Source organism: Temnothorax longispinosus, chromosome 8 (assembly GCF_030848805.1).
Source record: "Temnothorax longispinosus isolate EJ_2023e chromosome 8, Tlon_JGU_v1, whole genome shotgun sequence".
In the NCBI taxonomy this organism is placed as follows: domain Eukaryota; kingdom Metazoa; phylum Arthropoda; class Insecta; order Hymenoptera; family Formicidae; genus Temnothorax; species Temnothorax longispinosus.
In genome coordinates this window covers 4,672,154-4,696,363 of record NC_092365.1, presented here as the reverse complement: position 1 = coordinate 4,696,363, position 24,210 = coordinate 4,672,154, and the positions used below count along the sequence as shown (strand labels likewise).

Below are 24,210 nucleotides of genomic sequence, written 5' to 3'. Positions count from 1 at the left end.
ATTTTATTTATTAATACCTACAATTGTACTGGAGGCTCAACAGATGATTTTAGTCCTTTTTTCTTATTAGATATGGATGGCTTTTGTATCTCCTCTACAGAAATAGCAGCGCTAGTACATCTTACTTCCCGAGGAAACAAACTCTGTACACTGATTTCGACGTTAACTACACAGTCTTGTACTATCTTATCCATTACTTTAGCTTCCATACTGAGTATTGTAAAAGCACATCCGAGTTCCGCGAGTAATGGTTGAGGTGAAGAGATCATTTTCATATATCCTAACATTTCTTCCAAATATGTATTGCGTACAGTTATATGCAAAAGACTTGCGCTAGCTACTGCCGCGCACACTTTAGTATATTTCTCGACGTCGCGTCCATTCGTTTGTAACACTCGGCTAGCTCCAACTGCGTTTGCACAGTCAAGTGATTCCATCCTTCGTTCATATAAGTTTTCAAAGCGTCAGATAAAAACGCGACCGCTTTCTGATTTTCTCCGAGTTCGCTGTAGAATCGTGCCAATTCTTTCCCGATTAATCTGGCTGATCGAATACGGCCGACATGCTTGTATGTGCCCATAGCTAATTCTGCATGCTCCAGATACTGTTTCTTGAACGCTTCTTTGGATGATAGTGCCTCTTTTAACTTATCTGTAGGAGTTAACTTTCCTTCTACCTGTGGCTTCGAATCTTCTATACCTGCTATAAGATACACAACTGTGTGCAACTGTTCACTAGTCGGTTCACTTCCCGGCATTAGGCCGCACAATTTTCCTAAGCTTCCTAACTAAAAAGAAAAAAAGGCATATAATGCGATATATAGAAAGATATACCATAAAATAATCAGTGTCAAATAAATAAATTACCTTATCTCTTGCAAGTGCCCACAAGCTAGCTGTATGTAAAGAGCACAAGTCCAATTGTTGATTGTTATCAATATTGATGGTGGACAATTGACAAGCTTGCAAAACCTCTAACGCACAGAGGAATGACCAGCATTCTACAGAGCCTTCAGGTTTCTGTACTTCTAAGATTCTCAGTTCGCTCAATGTGTTATGGACAAATGATAAGCACCTTTGTGCAATCTGTCAAAAATAATATCCAATTTCGAAATATGTACGAATTACGGTAATTATACGAAGTCATTTATTATCAATAACTGTTCAATTCATACAAACCTCCCAAGGTTTATTAAGCAGGAGTAGCATGGCACATTGTCTACTAAACAAGTAACTCCTAAGATCTAATAAAGATGCCTTACATTCAGCTAAAAGAAATCTTAGATGATGGTTTGAACCGTTATTTAAATTTACACCTCCCCAGTTGTTGAGAGGCGTTTGAAACAGACTTAACCATCCTGGAGTATCTATGAACAATTTATCTACATTTAGGTTTTCACTTTGTATCCGTTCTCATTTGATATCGTATACTTTTAATACAAGCTAGAATTTAAAGGCTTACAATACCTCCTACATTAGAATTAAGCACAAACTATGTAAAGAGAGCGTCTAGTTCATCATACTGCACAAATGCCTCGTCGTACAAACCTAGCATTTGCAATGCAAATGCCAGTTCTTCCTAAAATACAAATTCAACTTTGTAAAAGGAAAGATATAAGTTTCAAGATTTTTAATATTAGGGAATTCAGAAGAGTGACGCATTGCTCTTGTGTGAGAGCAGTTGACTCGCAGTCGGTGAGTTTCGGGTTCGTAATCCCGACCAATGTATGCTAGTTTTATGTATTTATTTAAAAGACTGATTAAAAAATTGAAAATATTATGAAAGATTATGAATACAAAAATATAAGATAACTCGTTTTAGGAGTATTTCAATCAACATTTTACTCAATATTTTATTAGGCAATTCAGTAGTGATAAGAATTTATAAGGAGAGTTATATTATCTGTAGAAAAAAATAATGGCAGATGTTCCAACTAGGATTGTTCCGCCTTTCTCTCTGTTCTCGTATAATATCTTCAAAGCGCGACAGAGTTCTGTCATATGCAGTCAACATCAAATGACGAATGCGAGTTATCAAGCCTCTCTATGATTCCGCGGAACGAGATTCAGATTTAATTGGATTAATTATAGCAAAACATCTGTCAATTATAGACACAATTTATGGATATAACAACATCATTTCCTTATTATATTGCAAGATTAAATGTAAAAAGACATATTTACCTGTCGCAATTCTTGGCAGCAAAGTCACTTCGTATTTTATCTAAGACGGTAGTCCTGGGCAATAGCTTATTGGCCTTCTTTACATCATACGTTTCTACCATTACAATCATCCAATCTTGAATGTGATATAAATTCAATATCTTTAACCAAGCATCAATATCATCTCTAATACTAAGTCTTATAAGTATCAACATCCTACAAGAATACATGATATAAAAGTTTATTGTTGCTAAATTATTAGGAATATTAATGCATCTAGATATATATATATATATATATATATATATATATATATATGTGACACGCAATCTATTGATTATATATCACAGATTCATTAAAACATTAGAGTACATCTCTATCTCTATCATACTATAGTTGTACAATATTCTTTTGCTGCTTAGCGTTTGTAGAAAAAAAATATGTGATTGATATGATTTTTTAATAATTATAAGAGGATCCCTTAACTATTGATTTGAGACAAACTATTAAAATAAAATTTCTAATCTATCGAACGTTTCCCTGCTAATGGCTGGAAAAATGGGATTAAATAATAGGGAAGAGTGGCTAAATAGTTTACAAGACTCTGGGTGCTTCCGAAGAAGCGCTCGGGCCCGGCTTGGGGTTACTTATATATAACTGAATAATAAATATAAAATGTGCTAATGTATTAGAGAATTAGACATTAGAATATTAAATATCTTTTAAAACATCGCGTTTTAGAATTTAATAACTAATTTTAAGAAATTTTAGTTTGTATGTGACATCCTATATTGAATGTATAATAGTTAAATTCTGTTTGTAATTCTAAGGCTCGATTCTAGCTTCTGTTTGCAAATAGAAATCGCAAATTGCGATAAATATAAAATATATACGATATTTAAATATATATTGAATTGCAAATTCTAGTCTTTATTAAGCTCATATTTTCTTCTTTACTCATATTTTCTTTTACTGGACTGATATTATTATTGTTTTTTTATTAATCTTTTATTTATCGCGCTAACTCAATATTTTTTTAATTTTCAGAGTATCTCGGGCAGCATTCTCGCGATTTCGCGTCCTTGTACATTATCTTCCTTGTCGATCAATTTGAGCATTTCGCCAAATTAGACGTTAAAGTAACGCGAGCGCATGTCATGTATATTTCTGTCGACAATGTGATTTTGACGCGCGTGATTTCGATCGATTCGAACAATTCAGTATTCGTTAATTGCGTTAATTAACATGTCGTAATTGTGCTCGTAAAGTATAATCAACGAGGAATCGAAATCAAACGAAACAACCAAAGAAGTATGCGCTCGTCGAAGATTGAAGATTCCATGAAAAATGCTAATGGGACAATGTCGAGAGCCGAGGAACACCGTGTACGGTGAGTATTGTACACACATTCTTAAGATGTTTTCCAGCATGACTCAGCTGGCAATTCGTCAAAATCAGTGCGATATTTCGTATAAGCAACAGATCAGATGTGTTTGAACAAGACATACGTAAGTCAGCGTTAAACTGTTACCAATTATACGTGTAAGGATGTAGATACGTTTTCGATACGTACATATGTTTCTTTGCTTTATTTTTATTTTACCTGCTGATAATATCAAATTGAATTTTACTTCTCACCAGATTGCTTCATTTTTGGGAAACAAAATAATCGTAACAATTTTTAAATTTTATCACTATTTTTAATATTCAAAATGTGTTCAAAAACTATTCTCGTATTACGGCAGTAAAATTGTCAGAATTTCCATGAAAAATTTCCCATTTTTATTTCTTGCGAAATCATACTTAGAATCACAATTTAGAGTTGAGAGTCATTTTTCATTAGTTAATCCTATGATTGAACATCTTACGGTACTCTTAGGTATATCTCCGGTATTTTAATCCTCTTGCTTCAAAGAATCACTGAAATTATTTTTGAAGACTTGCTATAATGTTACTTTGTGCCGCAAACTGTCTTTCGTTGAATAATAGTGATAGTTGACGTAGTCCTACGTCTACTTTCCTTCGCTGAATACTTTAACATGAAATAGTGACAGTTGACGTAGTTCTACGTTGTTGTTTGCGGAACAGTTGTTATTACTGTGCCCGTTTTCGTTTCTCTATTATATTTTTATAAATACTTAGTAAAATAATGTCTATTTAGGTAAATAAAACCGTTACCCACAAATTGGTCCAGGAAAGTTACAGATTTATTTAAAATAGAAATCTTTTAATTTATAAAAATTTCATCATTTAAGTTATTGTTACGTACGGAAATATTATAATAACATTTCGGACGACACGTTGAAATTTTGAACACTTTAGACGACGCACATTAGCTCGGAATTCCGAGCGTTAATGTAAATATTTAGTTTATCTTACGGTTATCGGACTGCCGTTGATAAGCTGAGGCCCAGATGGGGCCCAAAACTACGCTTCTAAAAGCTTCTAGAAGCTTCTAGAAATTCTAGAAAACCTCCCCCCTTGAGACGCGTAGAAAGTTGTGAGAATCTTGCGCGGGGGGTTCTGGCCATTTTCGGGTATAAATATAGGGCGGAAAACGCCGCGAAGACACAGATAGTTTTTAACTTCAGCTCTAACACATCGTTTTTGGCTTCGTTAGTCACATAGTCTTAGACTTCGGCTCTCGACTTAACTCTTATTCGTTTTGCGTATTACATCTATTCGCTACAGTCCCAGACTTAAATCTGCAAAGATGCGTGCGTTAGCTTGTCTCGTATTTATCGCTCTGGCATACGCCATTCAAGGTACGAATTCATAAATTATTATAATAAATATTTTACCATAATAAAAAAACCGATATAATGATAGATATAATGAGAGGTACAACTACGTGTCTTTCTAATAATACATATAGATAATATAAAATAATTACTTTCCAACATAAGCAAAATTATCAGTAATAACATAAATGTCTGTTTTATAGCATTTATAGTTTGTGTAAACATTTCTGTACGCATATGTAATATATATGTATATATATCTATATATATATATATATATATATATATATATATGTAGGTCTAGAGGTATGTTCCGGGACTGTTTACGTTTTTTGAAATGTACAGTCCTGGAATATAACGCATATATATGTAATCAGATTCAAAAAATTGTCCCGAAACGTGCCGTAGGACATGAATTTTTTCCAGGACAGTCCTGGAAACTGCCAAATGTCCTGGAATATACCGATGTAAAAAATAAAAGTCCCGGAACATACTTCCGGACCTACATATATATATATAATTATACATATATAATACTTTTAAAAATAATTAATTATATAAAAAAATAGTACTTCTTACATCTTAAATTTCAAATATCAATAACTTCAGTCTTCAATTAATTAATTATATAAACGGATATACAAAAATACAAACGTATCTCTGTATTCTCTAAATAATGTGTAACTTTAACGTTAAAAATTAATATGGTGTAAACAATAAAAATTTTTTTTTTAATAAAAGATTTTTATTCTAAATAAATCTGTAACTTTCCTGAGCATATTACGGCTCACTTAGCCGTAAAATTAACACAATGTTTTATTATTATTGTTAAAAGTGTATGTAGTAATGTAACAAATATTAATTTCGGCGTATATTAACATGATTAATTTATTTTTGTCAATAAGGAGATCCATCACCTTATGGTGGAAAGGATGCTCCCATCGGCAAATTTCCGTATCAAGTTTCATTGAGATATAACGGTAAACACTATTGCGGTGGATCTATCCTCAATAATCGTAATATATTAACCGCAGGAATTTGTGTCACAGGGTATGTTACATTCAAACATTCTGAACCTATGTCAATATCTCATTAGTGAAATATAACTCTAAAACTAGTCTTTTAATATATCAAATAGGCATAATATGTAAGACTAAGTATATACATACTTATATGTTCTTTTTTTTATTGTTAGGCATCGGTTAAATAATATAAAGGTCCATGTTGGCACAAACTTTTTGAACGCATCAGACAGCAGAACTGCTTATGACGTAGCCAGTGTTAGCGTCCACAATGTTTATTTATGGGGTGATGACATCGCCTTAGTTCATCTTAAAACTCCTCTGAAATACAGCACGCTAGTGCAACCGATAAATCTTATGACAAGCGATGAGAATCTCGATGGCAAGTCGTGCACGTTGACCGGATGGGGAACAAAGGTAATATCGAACTCATGATATCGGAATTTTCTAGTTCAATGTCTAAAATAAGGCACTTTTTTCAAAAAAAAAAAAAACTCATTATTTTCTTTTTATATATAATATAACAAATTGAAAGTAACAAGTGAGAAGATATGTAATAATTATTTATTGTTCGTCATTTCTTTCGAATGTTCAAATACGCATTTATCCTTTTTAGAATTTTGCAGGAGAGCGAGGTGGAGAGGTTTTGAATAACTTGCAAGAAATTGAGTTGAGAGTTTATCCGCAAGAAAAGTGCGAGTGGCAATTTAATGCAAAAAATACTATAATTTGTACTTTGACGGCAACAAAAGGACCTGAAGATTGCGACGTAAACTGTCAATTATTAATATTATAAAACGAATTGATACATATATGTTTATTATGTTTTACAACACCAAAAGAATATTAATAATATAAAAAATTACATTAATAGCATCTAATAATATGCCGATTTTAATTAAGCTTAATACTGAAATTATTATAGCAACAATTGGCAATAGTAAACAATTTATTGTTATTTATAATATTAAAATTTTGTTACTAATAATCGCATTTTTATTTCAGGGTGATACTGGTAGCCCTTTAGTAGCCAATGGATTTCAAATTGGAATCGCCTCTTACTATTATCCCTGCGCAATGGGACATCCAAACTTTCACGCAAGAGCATCAAGTTCCATATCATGGATATTTGCAAATTTAAAAAATTAAAAAAATTTTTATTTAATTTATTAACATACCACTTCAATTTATATAATTTAAAATTTAATTATCAATATATGTATTTTGAGCAAATTATTTCTGTAAAATTATATCATTTCCTGTTATAAGTATTTTCTGTTGCTTTTTCCATCAGTTAAATAAATTACTAATGCAAGTAACAAATCAATTGGTTTGATTTTTTTCTATGTAAAAGTTAATATTCTTGTTTGTTATCTTACGATAAACAATATCATATTAATTAATTAGCGCAAAATTCATAAGTGTACGTGATATTGTTATAATTTATAATTACAAAAATAAATTCTGCACTTTTCTCAAACTTTAACATTAAAAAATGTAGTATTGTATATTATATATTTATCAATAAAGTAACAATTTTCTTAACATGATAGACTATTGTAATTTATATCACTAAGGCTAAGAAACCAAATATCGTGTCACAAATCTGAATTGCAGCTTCTGTTCTTTTTTTTTGTATTTTCTTAAATGCTACCCAGACATTCATATTATTAGTAGAAAGGATGCCCTGATCATCAAGTTCCAATATTAAGAATCTCCGAAGAAATCTGGAAGTCACTTCTGCAGCGGATTCACCATCAATCAGTATACCATTTTTACTGCCGCTCAATGTATAATAAAGTATAATACGTATACTTCAATCTTGTTTTATGTTATTTATACACTCGCATATAAATAAAATAAAATTCTTTTTGTAATACCGGAAGAAAGATGTTTAACCCTGGCTAGCACTTAGTTTCGAGTCCTTAATTCGCCACACTCCGTTACGTGAGATTGCTCGACTTCGTCGCACTGTCATTTTCATTCTAATTAATAATTTTAAGCTTATACTGTCGAAATTAGAAATACAGACTCTGAATAAGATGTTTATGATAATATCAGGTCAAGAAAATAATTTGAATTTAAATTGAACTTATTATAAGGAAACTAAGAAATTATGTAAAAATTAGAAAATCGAAAAACGTTCAGCGGTCCACACTGAACCGGAGTGTAGCGAGCTAGGATTAAAACTATTTGAAAAGCGAAAATTAATCGACCAATACTTTATATGTCTCTTTAACAGCCACGAAAGGAAACCTGGCGCTCTGAGAGGTTTAACTATTCACGCTGATGCAAATCTGAGACTGACACCGTTTACAGAGTAAAACTAGCCACTTTCACTGTAATTTAGATTTTTTTCAATTAAACATCGACTTACTTATTCTGTCAATTTTTATCGAATTCAATAAATATGTATAATACATACGCCCCCCCCCTCCCATACCACTTGCAACTACCAACGGTGTTCCCGCTGGTTCTGCCTGCACCTTATATCCGGATGGAGAAAAACCTCGGTAAGCACCATACAATAATTATTTTATACATTAAAAGCAGTTTCATCTTTATCTATTATTTATCAAATTTTAAAGTTTAGTAAAATATGAAAGTTCTTGTTTCAAAATTATATTTCTTTGAACCAATAATAAGAAATAATTATTTTATTTCTGTGTTATGACAACAGCTTTCAGAGTAGCGTTTGTTAGCAACAAGTATGGGCAAAAGAAGATATAAAAAAAATTCAGAGAGCTGTTGGAGAACACAGAATTTGAAGAGACAGAATTAGAACCGTCTTGGATTGAATAAAAGGAAGCGACAAGGGCAACACAGAAGAATGAGATAATTATAAAGAAAAGGAAAATGGGAGAAAAAGAGATGGTGGAATAGAAAAATGCCTGGACAGAAAAAGAGAATTAAGAAAAATACTCACAATCAGAAAAGCATAAAAAAGGATGAAAAGATTCTAAAAGAATAATAAAATTAACGGAAAAAGATATTATATCAGCGGAGATGGAAAGCAAGGTAAGAAGGTTAAAAAAGAAAAAGACAAATGGAGAAGACAAAATAAAAAATAAAAAATAAAAAATAGTTACACTGTATAGTAATAAGGTATTGTATAGTACATTAATTCGTTGGGTCACAGTAGCTTGGACCTACCGATCGCTAGATCAATAATGATTAACACGGGCGCGGTTCATCGAAATATTAAAATGTATTAAGAAAAGCATAAGAGTTAATTAGATTTCTCTTTTAATTTTATTTTGCACTTTCTTGTTAGTTAGATTAATTACACAGGCCAAAAAAAAATTTTTTGTCAAGTAACTTCAACCAGAGTGGGTGTTTCGTATCTTCGGTCACAAAAAACAATACCGCATTCCAAATTGCTCCATCACGTCAGATCTTAAAATTATTTCGTATTTTTTAAATGGAAAATCAGCAATTTATATAGGGAAAAAATGTGTAATAAATTACTAACCGTCAATAAAGTAATAAAAATGGAAAAATGCTCGATTTGTATATATATGTATGTGTATTGCATTTATTCCTCCTTACATGGATTTTTTATTATAGCAAGAAATAATAAACTTTGTAGGCACGTGTAATTAATCTAACTAATAAAAAAAAATTTCAAAAATGTTAGCTTGGAATTAAGAAATCAATTTTACGTAGGATTTGCTCGAAACCTTTCTTTATAATATTAACGATAGTAAGATACCTAAACTAGTTTTGCAATATTATAACAATTCATTAATTAGAACACATATGACATGATAATTTTCGTATCGACAATTTGGTATCTATATGTGTTGAAAATTTTAGACAATTTTTATTAATAAGCAAAAGATTTATGCGTATATACGTTTGTGTAAGCATAAGAAATGTAAAAAGTTATATATATTTTGTTTACAAATGCGGTATGTCATACCCTTATACATATATAAGCATTATGTTATATGATATCTTGTACTCGTATGTAAGCAGAAAATTTATAATATTAAACAAGATAATATTTTTCGGGATTAGTATATTAATGTAGGCATTAAGATGAGATTGAAAGGGCGATTTATGAAATCATTATTTAGTGTAAAAAATATATACTTTATTTTAATAGACTTATATACAAGTTGTATTCACAATATCTAACAATTCGATAGTTGCCGAAAGAACAAGATGTACCAAATCGTTAGTAGAGTAAATATCGCATATCTTTCTTCAATTTCTCAAATACGTATTAATTTAAAAATATACCATATAAATAGTCCAAATAAAATTAAAATCATATGTCAGTCAATATTCTAAAGAAACTATGACTTATTTGTTTAGTAATGTCACTTAGATTTTCTAATATTTAATGATAACTTCATGAGAAGACAATCAAGATTTATTTTGATGTGGCGAATCCCACTCGGTTGTTCCCCATGTCAAACTTGGTGTAGTACCGACCAACAAATACAACGCCCAAAATCCACTCTACACCATTAATCGGATTAACATCTTGGAAGGCGGGAATGCAAACATCTAATTCGCCTCCTGTAATCTATAACACATTAAATATGGCATGATATTTTTATTCTAAAAACAATTTAAACCTTCGTATAATAATATTCTTTACCTTCAAGATATAATCTTGACCAGTGAGTTGAAACGTCTTACCACCTATGATGAAATTGATATCAGGCAATTCAGAAATCTCGTCGCCACCTTTAAACAAAGGTCAATGTTAGTAATCCATATTAATAATCCGAACTTATCAAACATTTATTAATTTATTTTAATAATTTATTTAAGATAATTGTGAAAGCTGCCATTAACGAAAAGAATCTATTATTTACTGTTCCATTTTTAACACCGATCTCTCTGTTAATAACTGCGATATCCAACGCTGGTCCACCTATCATAGAAACACCCGTGTCGACAATAGCTTGACAGCCTTCCGAGCAAAAGATGTAATTTTTTACTTGAATCCTACAGTGGGATAGCATTACCAATTAGCTGACATATAATCCGTGGTTGACATACGTATAATTTAGAAACAGAAACTACATACTTATCCATAGTAATTTGCCAGTATTTTTTGTGAGTAACATTAACATACGTAAACTCGCCCTCGTAATGGGAAGAATCGGTGCCACCCAATATCAGTTCACCGCCGATCACGTCCGTGTGATTTCTGTATAGGTTGTATATTTTTTACATTGTTTATACATTTGCATTTTACATTGCATGGAAAGCCAAAGTATGTAATTAAAAAAATAGTATTAAACACACGTGAAGCATACGGAAAGATACATACCAATTTAGATAGAAGCTAAAAATTGGTCGGGATACCACTTGTTCATCAATCATGTTTTGGAAGACAAGCGCATTAAGGTGAGATAAGGCTGGATAACCCATCCCCAGAACGCCGTCGCATTGTGCAGAGTCCCAAAAACTTGTCAAGAAATCGTGCGCTACTCCGAATGTCTGGTTTGAAACCTTAAAGCCAGCAATCTGCGAAACGTTGATATTATTAATAAAGTATAATTGCGCGCGTTTTTTTTTTTTTCGGAGAATAACAGCAACATGTGTTCCTTAGAAAACTTTCATAAATTATGACTATAATTAGAATTACGTCGGACCATTTATTTGACGATGACTTACAATTACTACGTCGGTAGACAAGGACTGCCACATACGACCATGTTTTTTGTAATCATTAAGATAAAATGCATCATTCTGTGATATATTAGATATATATGTGGTGGACTTTGTATGATCATACTTATTATGGTTCACTGCAAAAAGTAATAAATATAATTAAATCAGTTAATATTGAAAAGTCTAGAAATATAAAAATTTCCCTTTATTAATCTAATAAGTATATAACTAACAGTAGTTTAAATCATCATATCTTTTGGTTTAGCACGTGAGATGTTTTGTATAGAAAATTATTTGTATCTTTAAAGTAAGTGTGCTAAATAATGTAAATAAGAAAGTATGTAAGTATAGAACTTAGCTACATAATATTTACTTTACCACTGATTCGAATCTTTGAAACGGTTGCTTTAAAGATTTTATAACTTTAAGTACTTGAAATGTAAATGAAACAGATACAATTCTACAGCATTATTCTTATCTTATATTTTTACTTGACATCAATCATTAAACGAGAAAAAAATAATTAAGATTATTTTAATACTTGAAACATTAATTTTTTTAATACAAATGTACATATAAAAATAATAGAATATCGAGGAGGTAGCGATGTCATGATATACTCACAACAAGCAGGTTGGCTGACGTTACAGATTTTGGATAGTACCCAGAGATCTGAGAAACCAGTGTCGAAAAGTATTTTAAATGTCTGCGGTGGAGTTCCAATTTCGATGGTTCCGTAGTACTGTAGATTTTTATAATTAATTATAGAGGTACGGTTGCGTCCGGATCCGAACGGAGTCGTCTCACAGTCTCCGTCGAAGATTTTCCAACGGATAATGTTTTGTATAACAGAATTCTTGAACCAACATAAAAAAAATTTTGTTATATTATATGTGTATATGTGTATCGTATAAACGCGAATGTATCCATATATATCGTAGAACATAAATACGGATTTCAAATAATTTATTTGATCATTTTCAAGCACTTTTTATTTAAAAACTATTAAAGCCTCAACATTTTGGCATTAAGAAATAAATGTTATCTGCATTACGCGTTAGAATGTATTTAGGTATTTTAAGTGAGATTGGTTTCATTGTGAAAAGAGTATATCACACGAAGCTAATCTCACTTAAAATAAAATTTTCGAAGAAATCCTCAAAGCATCTCTTGTAATTAGTTTTATTGCTCACTTTATTCCGACTTTCAAAATGCGTTTTTCTTACAGATTTGACGCAATTATGGTATTTGAAATTGATTTGATAATTATTTATCGCGAATTCTGCGGCGATTCCAAGTAGTTGGAAGCGCGATCTCTGTACGGTATTATAATTCATCGTGTCGATATAAATGTGGATCGTTTGTATACATATGTATAATATATGTACTCACTTATACACCTCCGCGTTGATTGACGCGAAGATAATTACCGTGATTACCGTCATCGTCACAAAGAGCCGATACATGTTTCCTAAATTTCTCGGCGACTGCAAAATTGTTTTAGGACCGTTAGAACTGCGAGTCAATCCACAACCGATACGTACAGACAAAAAACAGGCAGTCAAATTACTGAGCGTTCCCTTATATACAAATGTGCGTATATGTCCTTGTGCTTATAAGAAGGTGGGGGCAGGAGGGCAGAAAAACAAGCGAAGCATTCCAAAGCTTTGTGTTCGAACGATATTAGAAATCGCTTCGAGGTTTCGGATGGAGAAATAAAATTGACTAATCATATTTAAGCAATTCGGCAAATGACCAATGCGCGGGGCGGTCTCGATCGATCGTAAGTTTCTTCGCGGTCGCGTTGATCGCTTCGTAATAGAGTAAGATGGCAGTTACCGTTAGACTTTTGCAGTTTAATTGCAGTCCTCGTGCGTTCGCGTCGTATTTTCATCTCGTAACAATTAGAAGACTGTATGCGGGGGGAGGGAGAAGGGAGGACGCACGTGCGATTCACGAGCTTTCGGAGGCAAATATACCCGCGTACAGAGATCGTTGCGTGGAGGGAAAAAATCCGAGGTGGATGCGAACAACGATAAAATCAATATTTTTTGTGAAGGAAAAAAAAGTTCTTTCCACACTGTCTCATAAAAGTTGTATTGCACCTCTTGCGTCAATCAACTTGTGCATTTCTGCAAAACAGATTATAGGCCATTATAATCTGCCATTATAGGTTTTAGCGGACAGGAGATGGACGGACGGGTAAAGAAACACACAGGCACGTTTCCAATATGGAATTAGTGTTGTATATTTTACAAAGTAAATAGAATATAAACAATCTAAAGTCGTCTAAAACACAATAGTACGAATTTCGTAGTAAATCATTCCGTGTGTCGTAAAGATAAACGATATATCAACAGGGCGACTCCTTTTTCGCTTTCCTCCACCTCGCGCATGACTCGAGGGTTGAAATAACAGGGGGTGGGTGACGGGGGGCACGGGGGGTACGGGTAAATTTAAACTGGCCGACCGAAAAATCATCGTCATCCGACCGAGTGTGAACGGTAACCCAACCAGCCAACGGGTGACGTTTCTGCACAATGGCAACACGTGGTATCAAGGTTGCGATGACATTCGCGAAACAGCTAGTATTCTTCTCGTGTACCTCAATAATTTCTCGCGCCAAGAGAGAGAAAGAGACACGTGCAATTGTCGGAGAACGATTCGCGGGGCGGTTTTGATCGATCGTAAGTTTCTTCGCGGTCGCGTTGGTCGCTTCGTAATAGAGTAAGATGGCAGTTGTAGATTTTTACAGTTTAATTGCAGTCGTCGCGCGTTTGCGTCGTATTTTCATCTCGTAACAATTAGAAGATTGTATGCGGGGGGGAAGGAGAGGGAAGGGCGTACGTGCGGTTCACGTGCTTTCGGAGGCTGGAGGCAGATATACCCGCCTACAGAGATCGTTGCGTGGAAGGAAGAAATCCGAGGTGGATGCGGATCGCGCGGATAGCACCGCCAATTTAACTAACTAGGATTATTACACGGAGCGTGTGGAATAAAACGCGGCAGTTTATACGGATCGTCGTCGTCGAAACGCTCGTCGGGCGTTCCACTTGATTTTTTTTCCGCCACGAATATAGAACAGACCACAACGTGTAGAGCTCGACCCGTTCCGCTCGAGCGCTGGCTCGAGCACGCCCGAGCGACGCGATGCGTAAAACTTGGCGGTTCCATCCGGAGAGGAACCAATAAACGGCAGTTAATTATTCTCTGATTCATAGATTCTCTGTCTCACGTTAAACTTAACTTTGTTTATACGATCAATCGCGGCGCGTTCGCGATCGTTCGCCTAAATCGTTTTTAGTCCGAATATAGTTAAGCCGAGAAATAATCTTGACGTGTCGGACTGATCTCGCCGGGAAACGGCCGGTGGCAGTTTTCGGAGCACGGTGGTCGAGCTGACGGACGCGTTCTCGTCGACGTAGGCCGGGGCGTAGGACGAAGAAGAGAGAGAGCACGTGGAATTATAATATTACTTGAGTGGCTAGCGATCGGACGCGAGGCGCCAATTCGCATTAACGAAACGACGGACCGCGCCTTACATAAATTCTCGCGCGAATTTTTTTCCCTTACTTTTATACTCTGCTCTTTATTCTCTCGCTATTTACTTTTTTTTTAACTCTCCTCTTTTCTCTTTTACCTTACGGCGAGGGGTTTCCGCGTACGCGTCAGAGGCTTTTACACGCTATTTACACTGCGATTACGAAGTCACGGACGTTTCGTTGACTGTTGTGACCGCGATCGAAGTTGCACTCGGCCTCGCTTAGCTCAAACGCGTCGCAGAACTCCGAGGGTGGGTCCAGCTTGAGGACGAACAGGTTTCCTGATCCGTCACGCTCCTGGTCCCGATTGGCACAGGGATTGCCCGACTGGTGCTTGGGATGGCCAGCCCCGGAGATTGGCCCGAAGTGGGCACGGGCCTCCTCGCTGGTATGACGCGTCAGCTGTAACATCCTGGAATGCAAACGGATCTTCTTTTATCTCATTACCTTGCAAGCTATAGGACATATTTAGTTTAGAATTTGGGAAATGTCAAACATATGATAATACCGATATGATAATACAATTAATTTAGAGAAAAGGCCGTTCTATGTTCAAAATTGGATCTTGGTTGCTTAATAATATTATTTTCGTGAATTTATGTAATTTATCACCCCAGCAAACCACGCGCCGTTACTTTCGGGCGTTACTTGAAACGTACTAAACGTAGTCTCAACCAAAAGTTATAGAACAGTACTATCACAAAATTAAATTATATTATCAATATTATTTATAGGCAACAAAGATCTAGTCCTGATCCAGTAAAACAGCTTTTTCTCTAAATTGATTGGGAAATGTGTTCAGATAATATATATTTAACTATCGTCTTTTAAGTAATTTGGGTAATCAATAATCAGTTTAAGTATTATGTATTTTAAATTAGATCTAACGTCGAATTTTGATAGTCAATAATGTGTTAAATATAAAAACGAACGATTAGCTTAGAGATCCGGAAGTATCGTGGGAGAAATTGAAGAAATTAAATAATCAACCGGCGATAGGCTTACTTGGATCTTCCCCTTCCAGGAAACGATTTTCTCTCAAAAATCGGTAAAGGTTCTGTAGACGTGGTAGATTCTGGTCCATGGTACAAGAAGTCTGCAAGCAAACATTTCCCCTTTGTCTCTTATTTCTAATTCGCTGAATGTAAATGATTAATCGCAAGTGCTCTCGCGATCTCACGCGGCAGGCACTTTGTCCTGGATCTACACTGCGCGATGCATAACAGGCGGTTCGTGCAGACAAGACTGCAACCAAGGAAAGCGTGTATCGCATACACGTATATACGTGCATCGAACAAAATTATGTCTGTGGAAAAACAAACAAACCGACGGTAAGACGAAAGTGCTCGCAGCTAGAAGCAGTGGAAAACGCGAGCCTCGCGGAAACGGATCATTCTGTGATATATATGTGGTGGACTCTGTATGATCATACTTATTATGTTTCACTGCAAAAAGTAATAAATATAATTAAATCAGTTAATATTCAAAAGTCTAGAAATATAAAAATTTCCCTTTATTAATCTAAGTATATAACTAACAGTTGTTTAAATCATCAAATGTATTTATGTTTATATCTTTTGGTTTAGCATATGAGCTGTTTTGTATAAAAAATTATTTGTATTTATAAACTAAATGATAAATATTATAAGTAAGAGAGTAAATAATTGTGGACCTTAGCTACACAATATTTACTTTACCACGTTTTACTTTTGAAACTGTCGCATTAAAGATTTTATAACTTTACTTAAAATGTAAATGGAAAAGACACAAATCTACAGCATTATTCTTATATTTTTACTTGATATCAATCATTAAACGAGAAAAAAATAATTAAGATTATTTTAATACTTGAAACAATAATATTTTTTAATACAAATGTATGTACATGTATAAATAATAGAATATCGAAGAGATAGCGACGTTATGATATATGTACTTACATCAGCAAGCAGGTTGGCTAAGCAGGATGCAGTCTTTGGAATGCACCCAGAGATCTGAGGAATCGGTGTCGAAAAGTATTCTAAACATCTGCGGTGGAGTTCCAATTTCGATAATACCATAGTATTGAACATTCTTATAATTAGTCAGAGGTACAGTAACTGTAGCCAAACGGAGCTGTATCATATTATTGTCCGTCGAAAATTTTCCAACGGTGTATGTCCTATATAACGGAATTCTTGAAACAACATAAAGAACATTCCATTATGTTATACGCATATATGTATCATATAGCAAGAATGTACAAATATATCATACAACATAATTACGAATTTCGGATAATTTATTTCATTATTTTCAAACACTTCTTATTTAAAAACTATTAAAGCTACATTTTGGTATTAAGAATTAAATGTTACCTGCATTTATATATTTACGCATTAGAATGTAATGTAAATACTTTAAATGCAAATTGCTCTGTACACAACGCTGATTTCACTTAAAATAAGAGCTTTAAAGGGATCCTTAAAGCATCTCTTAGTCTGCTCACTTTATTGAAACTTTAAAAATGCGTTTTTTTCTACATATTTGGTGTACAATTATCGTATTTATTAAAGTATTTATCGCGAAGTCTGCGTCGATTCCAAGAAGTTGGAAGCGCGATCTCTATACAGTATTTATCACGCGGACGTCGATATGAATGTGCAATGTTTGTACATAATATGTACTCACATATATGTAACTTCGCATTGATTAATACGAAGTTAAGTACCACGATTGCCACGAAGAGTCGATACATATTTCTTGAATTTCTTGGCGATTAAAGTTACAAAAGTTAATATTTTATTGTCATTTTCTATCGACTGACCCCACAACCGATACGCGCAATAGAGAGAGTGTAGTCGACCACTATCGTTCCGAACACCGCTTATATACAAGTACGTGTTTACGTTCTTGTCTTTATAAGAAGGTGAAAAGAAGGACGGTAATGCGGATAAAGAATTTTAAAAGTTCTATAAACATTAAGCTTCTAACAGCCCAATAGCTCTTTTCAGTAATTTAATCTAGATACACTTGCGTCACTATATTCTTCATATTAGAATTAATTGTTAGTCAATCGCGATCTAATCTCAGATCAAAATAAAATGATCAAAAAAAATATTTTTAAAAACAGATAACTGAAAATAAGCGGTAAAATCCCGAAAATGTTAGCTTGGAATTAAGAAATCAATTTTACATAGTATTTACTTGAAGCCTTTCTTTTACAGACTCTTGTAAAAATATAATAAAATGCAACGTAAATTGCATAACACAAGATGTTTAGCTACCATTATTTATATAATGTGATATTTTTTTTTAATATTAGAGTAGAGACATTGGCTTGTAATCATATAAAATTTTTGCAAACGTGTATTGCCAGAAAATATTATCGTTGTTACACATCATGTATCAAAATTACTCGATAATCTCTCTTTGTGTATCATATTTTATTTAACACTAGCAGTAGTTAATACAATATGCAAGTTTCTAAAAATAACAATTTCAAAATATAAGTTTATAATATTAACGATAGTGAGATACCTAAGCCAGTTTTGCAATATTATAACAATTTATTAATTAAAATACATACGACATGATAATTTTCGTATCGACAATTTGGTATCTGTGTGTCGAAAATTTTAGATAATGTTTATTAATAAGCAAAAGATTTATGCGTGTATACGTTTGTGTAAGCATAAGAAATGTAAAAAGTTATATATTGATTACAAAGGCGGTATGTGTCATACTCTTATACATATAAGCAGAATGTTATATGATATCTTGTATTCGTATGTAAGCAGAAAATTTATAAGATTAAACGAGATAATATTTTTCGGGATACTACATTAAAATGAGACTGAAAGGGCGATATATGAAATCAATATTCAGTGTTAAAAATATATACTTCATTTTAATAGACTTATATACAAGTTGTATTCACAATATCTAACAATTCGATAGTTGCCGAAAGAACAAGATGTACCAAATCGTTGGTAGAAATAATATCGCATATCTTTCTTCTAATTTACGTATTAATTTAGAAATATACCATATAAATAGTTTAAATAAAATTAAAATTATATGTCAGTCGATATTCTAAAGAAACTATGACTTATTTGTTTAGTAATGTCACTTATTATAGATTTAAACTCTCTATCTCCGCGCCGCCTGGGAGTTTGCTGGGGTTTACGCTGTCTCTAACACCAACCCGACCAACCAAAGACTAGCTGGCACATCCATGTCGGCCATGACACGGGAGAAGGCAAAGGTTTCTCTGGCAAAGGTTTCTCTGGCAAAGGTTTCTCTGGCAAAGGTTTCTGTGGCAAAAATTTCTCTGGCAAAGGTTTCTCTGGCAAAGGTTTCTCTGGCAAAGGTTTCTCTGGCAAAGGTTTCTGTGGCAAAGGTTTCTCTGGCAAAGGTTTCTCTGGCAAAGGTTTCTCTGGCAAAGGTTTCTCTGGCAAAGGTTTCTGTGGCAAAGGTTTCTGTGGCAAAGGTTTCTCTGGCAAAGGTTTCTCTGGCAAAGGTTTCTGTGGCAAAGGTTTCTCTGGCAAAGGTTTCTCTGGCAAAGGTTTCTCTGGCAAAGGTTTCTCTGGCAAAGGTTTCTCTGGCAAAGGTTTCTGTGGCAAAGGTTTCTCTGGCAAAGGTTTCTGTGGCAAAGATTTCTCTGGCAAAGGTTTCTCTGGCAAAGGTTTCTCTGGCAAAGGTTTCTCTGGCAAAGGTTTCTCTGGCAAAGGTTTCTCTGGCAAAGGTTTCTCTGGCAAAGGTTTCTGTGGCAAAGGTTTCTCTGGCAAAGGTTTCTGTGGCAAAGGTTTCTGTGGCAAAGGTTTCTCTGGCAAAGGTTTCTGTGGCAAAGGTTTCTGTGGCAAAGGTTTCTCTGGCAAAGGTTTCTCTGGCAAAGGTTTCTCTGGCAAAGGTTTCTGTGGCAAAGGTTTCTCTGGCAAAGGTTTCTCTGGCAAAGGTTTCTGTGGCAAAGGTTTCTCTGGCAAAGGTTTCTCTGGCAAAGGTTTCTCTGGCAAAGGTTTCTCTGGCAAAGGTTTCTCTGGCAAAGGTTTCTCTGGCAAAGGTTTCTCTGGCAAAGGTTTCTCTGGCAAAGGTTTCTCTGGCAAAGGTTTCTCTGGCAAAGGTTTCTGTGGCAAAGGTTTCTCTGGCAAAGGTTTCTGTGGCAAAGGTTTCTCTGGCAAAGGTTTCTCTGGCAAAGGTTTCTCTGGCAAAGGTTTCTCTGGCAAAGGTTTCTCTGGCAAAGGTTTCTCTGGCAAAGGTTTCTCTGGCAAAGGTTTCTCTGGCAAAGGTTTCTGTGGCAAAGGTTTCTCTGGCAAAGGTTTCTCTGGCAAAGGTTTCTCTGGCAAAGGTTTCTCTGGCAAAGGTTTTCTTTGCAATGCAAATCCCACTCGGTTGCTCCTCATGTCAAACGTAGTGTAGTACCGACCAACAAATGGATAGCCCAAAATCCACTTTACTTCATTATCCGGAATAACCCTTTGGAAGACGGGAATGCAAACATCTATTTCGCCTCCTGTAATCTATAACACATTAAATATGGCATGATATTTTTATTCTAAAAACAATTTAAACCTTTATATAATAATATTCTTTACCTTCAAGATATAATCTTGACCAATGAGTTGAAACGTCTTACCACCTATGATGAAATTGATATCGGGCAATTTAGAAATCTCGTCGCACTCCACCTTTAAACAAAGGTCAATGTTAGTAATCCATATTAATATTCCGAACTTATCAAACATTTATTAATTTATTTTAATAATTTATTTAAGATAATTGTGAAAGCTGCCATTAACGAAAAGGATCTATTATTTACTGTTCCATTTTTAACACCGATCGCTCTGTTAATAACTGCGATATCCAACGCTGGTCCACCTATCATAGAAACACCCGTGTCGACGCTAGCTTGACAGCCTTCCGAGCAAAAGATGTAATTTTTTACTTGAATCCTACAGTGGAATAGCATTACCAATTAGCTGACATATAATCCGTGGTTGACATACGTATAATTTAGAAAAAGAAACTACATACTTATCCATAGTAATTTGCCAGTATTTTTTGTGAGTAACATTAACATACGTAAACTCGCCCTCGTAATGGGAAGGATCGGTGCCACCCAATATCAGTTCACCGCCGATCACGTCCGTGTGATTTCTGTATAGGTTGTATATTTTTTACATTGTTTATACATTTGCATTTTACATTGCATGGAAAGCCAAAGTATGTAATTAAGAAAATAGTATTAAACACACGTGAGGCATACGAAAAGATACATACCGATTTAGATAGAAGCTAAAAATTGGTTGGGACACCACGTGTTTATCAATCATCTGTTGAAAGACAGTAGTAGACGCAAAATGAGATGAGGCTGGATAGCCCATCCCGAGAACGCCGTCGCATTGTACAGAGTCCCAAAAACTTGTCAAGAAATCGTGCGCTACTCCGAATGTCTGGTTTGAAACCTTAAGGCCAGCAATCTGCGAAACGTTGATATTATTAATAAAGTATAATTGCGCGCGTTTTATTTCGGAGAATAACAGCAACATGTGTTCCTTAGAAAACTTTCATAAATTATGACTATAATTAGAATTAAGTCGGACCATTTATTTGACGATGACTTACAATTATTACATCGATAGACAAGGACTGCCACATACTGCCATGTTTTTTGTAATCATTAAGATAAAATGCATCATTCTGTAATATATATGTGGTGGACTTTGTATGATCAAACTTATTATGGTTCACTGCAAAAAGTAATAAATATAATTAAATTAGTTAATATTGAAAAGTCTAGAAATATAAAAATTTCCCTTTATTAATCTAAATATATAACTAACAGTAGTTAAATCATCAAATATATTCAGTTAAATCATCAAATATATTTATGTTTATATCTTTGCTTTAACATGTGAGCTGTTTTGTATAAAAAATTATTTGTATCTTTAAAGTTAGTGTGCTAAATAATGTAAATAAGAGAGTATGTAAGTATGGAACTTAGCTACATAATATTTACCTTACCACTGACTCGAATCTTTGAAACGGTTACTTTAAAGATATTATAACTTTACTTGAAATGTAAATGGAAATAGATACAATTCTACAGCATTATTCTTATCTTATATTTTTACTTGATATTAATCATTAAACGAGAAAAAAATAATTAAGATTATTTTAATACTTAAAACATTAATTTTTTTTTAATACAAATGTACATATAAAAATAATAGAATATCGGGGAGGTAGCGATGTTATGATATACTCACAGCAAGCAGGTTGGCTGACGTTGCAGATTTTGGATAGTACCCAGAGATCGGAGGATCCAGTGTCAAAAAGTACATTAAACTTTTGCGGTGGCGTACCAATTTCGATAGTACCGTAGTATTGAATAATATTTGTCCACTTAATCAGAGGTACGGCTGCCGTACCCGAACGGAGTGGGTATGTCTTGTATAACGGAATTCTTGAAGCAACATAAAAAAACTTCCATTATATTATATACGTATATGTATAAACGCGAATGTATGTACATATATCGTACAACATAAATACGAATTTTAAATAATTTATTTGATTATTTTCGAGCACTTCTTATTTAAAAACTATTAAAGCCTCAACATGTGGACATTAAGAAATAAATGCTACCTGCATATATTTACGCATTAGAATGTATTTAGGTATTTGAAATGCGAATTCCTCTTTTCATGATGCTAATCTCACTTAAAATAAGATTTTCGAAGGAATCCTCGAAACATCTCTTGTAATTAGTTTGCTCACTTTATTCCGACTTTCAAAATGCGTTTTTCTTACAGATTTGATGCAATTATGGTATTTGAAATTGATTTATTGATAATTATTTATCGCAACTTCTGCGGCGATTCCAAGTAGTTGGAAGCGCGATCTTTATACGATATTATAATTCATCGTGTCGATATAAATGTGGATTGATTGTATATAACATATGTACTCACTTATACACCTCCGCGTTGATTGACGCGAAAATGATTACCGTGATTACCGTCACAAAGAGCCGATACATGTTTCCTGAATTTCTCGGCAACTGAAGTTATACGAAAGTGAAAATTGTTTTAGGACCGTTAGAACTGCGACTCAATCCACAACCGATACGTACAGACGAAGAACAGGCAGTCAAATTGTTGAGCATTCCCTTATATACAAATGTGCGTATATGTCCTTGTGCTTATAAGAAGGTGGGGGCAGGAGGGCAGAAAAACAAGCGAAGCATTCCAAAGCTTTGTGTTCGAACGATATTAGAAATCGCTTCGAGATGGAGAAATAAAATTGACTAATCATATTTAAGCAATTCGGCAATTGACCAATGCAATTGGTAAGTTGCCGAAAATTTAAGAATTTTATCAACATAAAGAATTTATCAGATTTAAGAGTTTTATCAACATAAAGAATTTGTCAAATTTAACAACTATTATCAACATAAAGAATTTTGTCAGTTTCCAAGAATTTTCTCAATTGTCAAGAATATTTTACATTTCCAAGAATTTCTCGAATTTCTAAGAATTCGGGCTTTCAAATCCGGCTTGGTACAATTGTTGGGTTCATTGAAGTATTTCAAGATCAAAGATCGCGAATTCTGTGGCGATTCCAAAAAGTTGAAAGCGCGATCTCTATATACGTATTTATCGTGTCGATATAAATGAGGAGCGTTTGTATGTACATATTATATACTCACCTATGCAATTCCGCGTCGATTATAAGACGAAGTTGATTACCACGACGCAACAGAGAGAGAGACAGGAAGAGAGAAAAGTAGATCGCCTTTTACAAATAAAAATTATATTTGGGAATCAGAGATCGCTATTGTTCTCCATGGATTACATTTATACAATGTGTTACATCGTGGCGATTTTTTAAAATTGCTGAAATTTAGATTGTGTAGAAAAAAATAAAATCAACTTTTTCTCGCGACAATGTCTATCAGCGCAAGGATAGCAACACATAAAACTCGTGAGAACGATATTTGCTACCGCAATACCTTCTTCAAAATATTATTATACAAACACGCATGATCGCAATGAATTCATTATTCGACGCGCTGGAACATAATGATGAGAACGGACATAATTTCACGATGCACGATGGCACTTGATGA

General features: G+C 34.0%; 2 protein-coding genes and 1 pseudogene across 2 annotated transcripts; 1 reads left to right on the top strand and 2 right to left on the bottom strand.

The window, feature by feature from the left end:
• Positions 1-17: 17 nt before the first annotated feature.
• Positions 18-3,280, bottom strand: LOC139817796 (trafficking protein particle complex subunit 10-like; annotated as a pseudogene).
• Positions 3,281-4,749: 1,469 nt separating this feature from the next.
• Positions 4,750-7,074, top strand: LOC139817794 (chymotrypsin-1-like). The gene is made up of 5 exons (XM_071786094.1): positions 4,750-4,927; positions 5,809-5,953; positions 6,099-6,342; positions 6,542-6,694; positions 6,931-7,074. Exons 1-5 carry the CDS (start codon positions 4,876-4,878, stop codon positions 7,072-7,074), a joined length of 738 nt encoding a protein of 245 aa, XP_071642195.1. The 5' UTR covers positions 4,750-4,875.
• Positions 7,075-10,086: 3,012 nt separating this feature from the next.
• Positions 10,087-13,004, bottom strand: LOC139817793 (lysosomal aspartic protease-like). Its single transcript, XM_071786093.1, has 6 exons — positions 12,990-13,004; positions 12,184-12,415; positions 10,970-11,099; positions 10,751-10,887; positions 10,535-10,623; positions 10,087-10,459 (listed from the first exon to the last, which is right to left on the bottom strand). The coding sequence occupies exons 1-6, from the start codon at positions 13,002-13,004 to the stop codon at positions 10,304-10,306; spliced, it is 759 nt and encodes a 252-aa protein (XP_071642194.1). The 3' UTR covers positions 10,087-10,303.
• Positions 13,005-24,210: the final 11,206 nt, after the last annotated feature.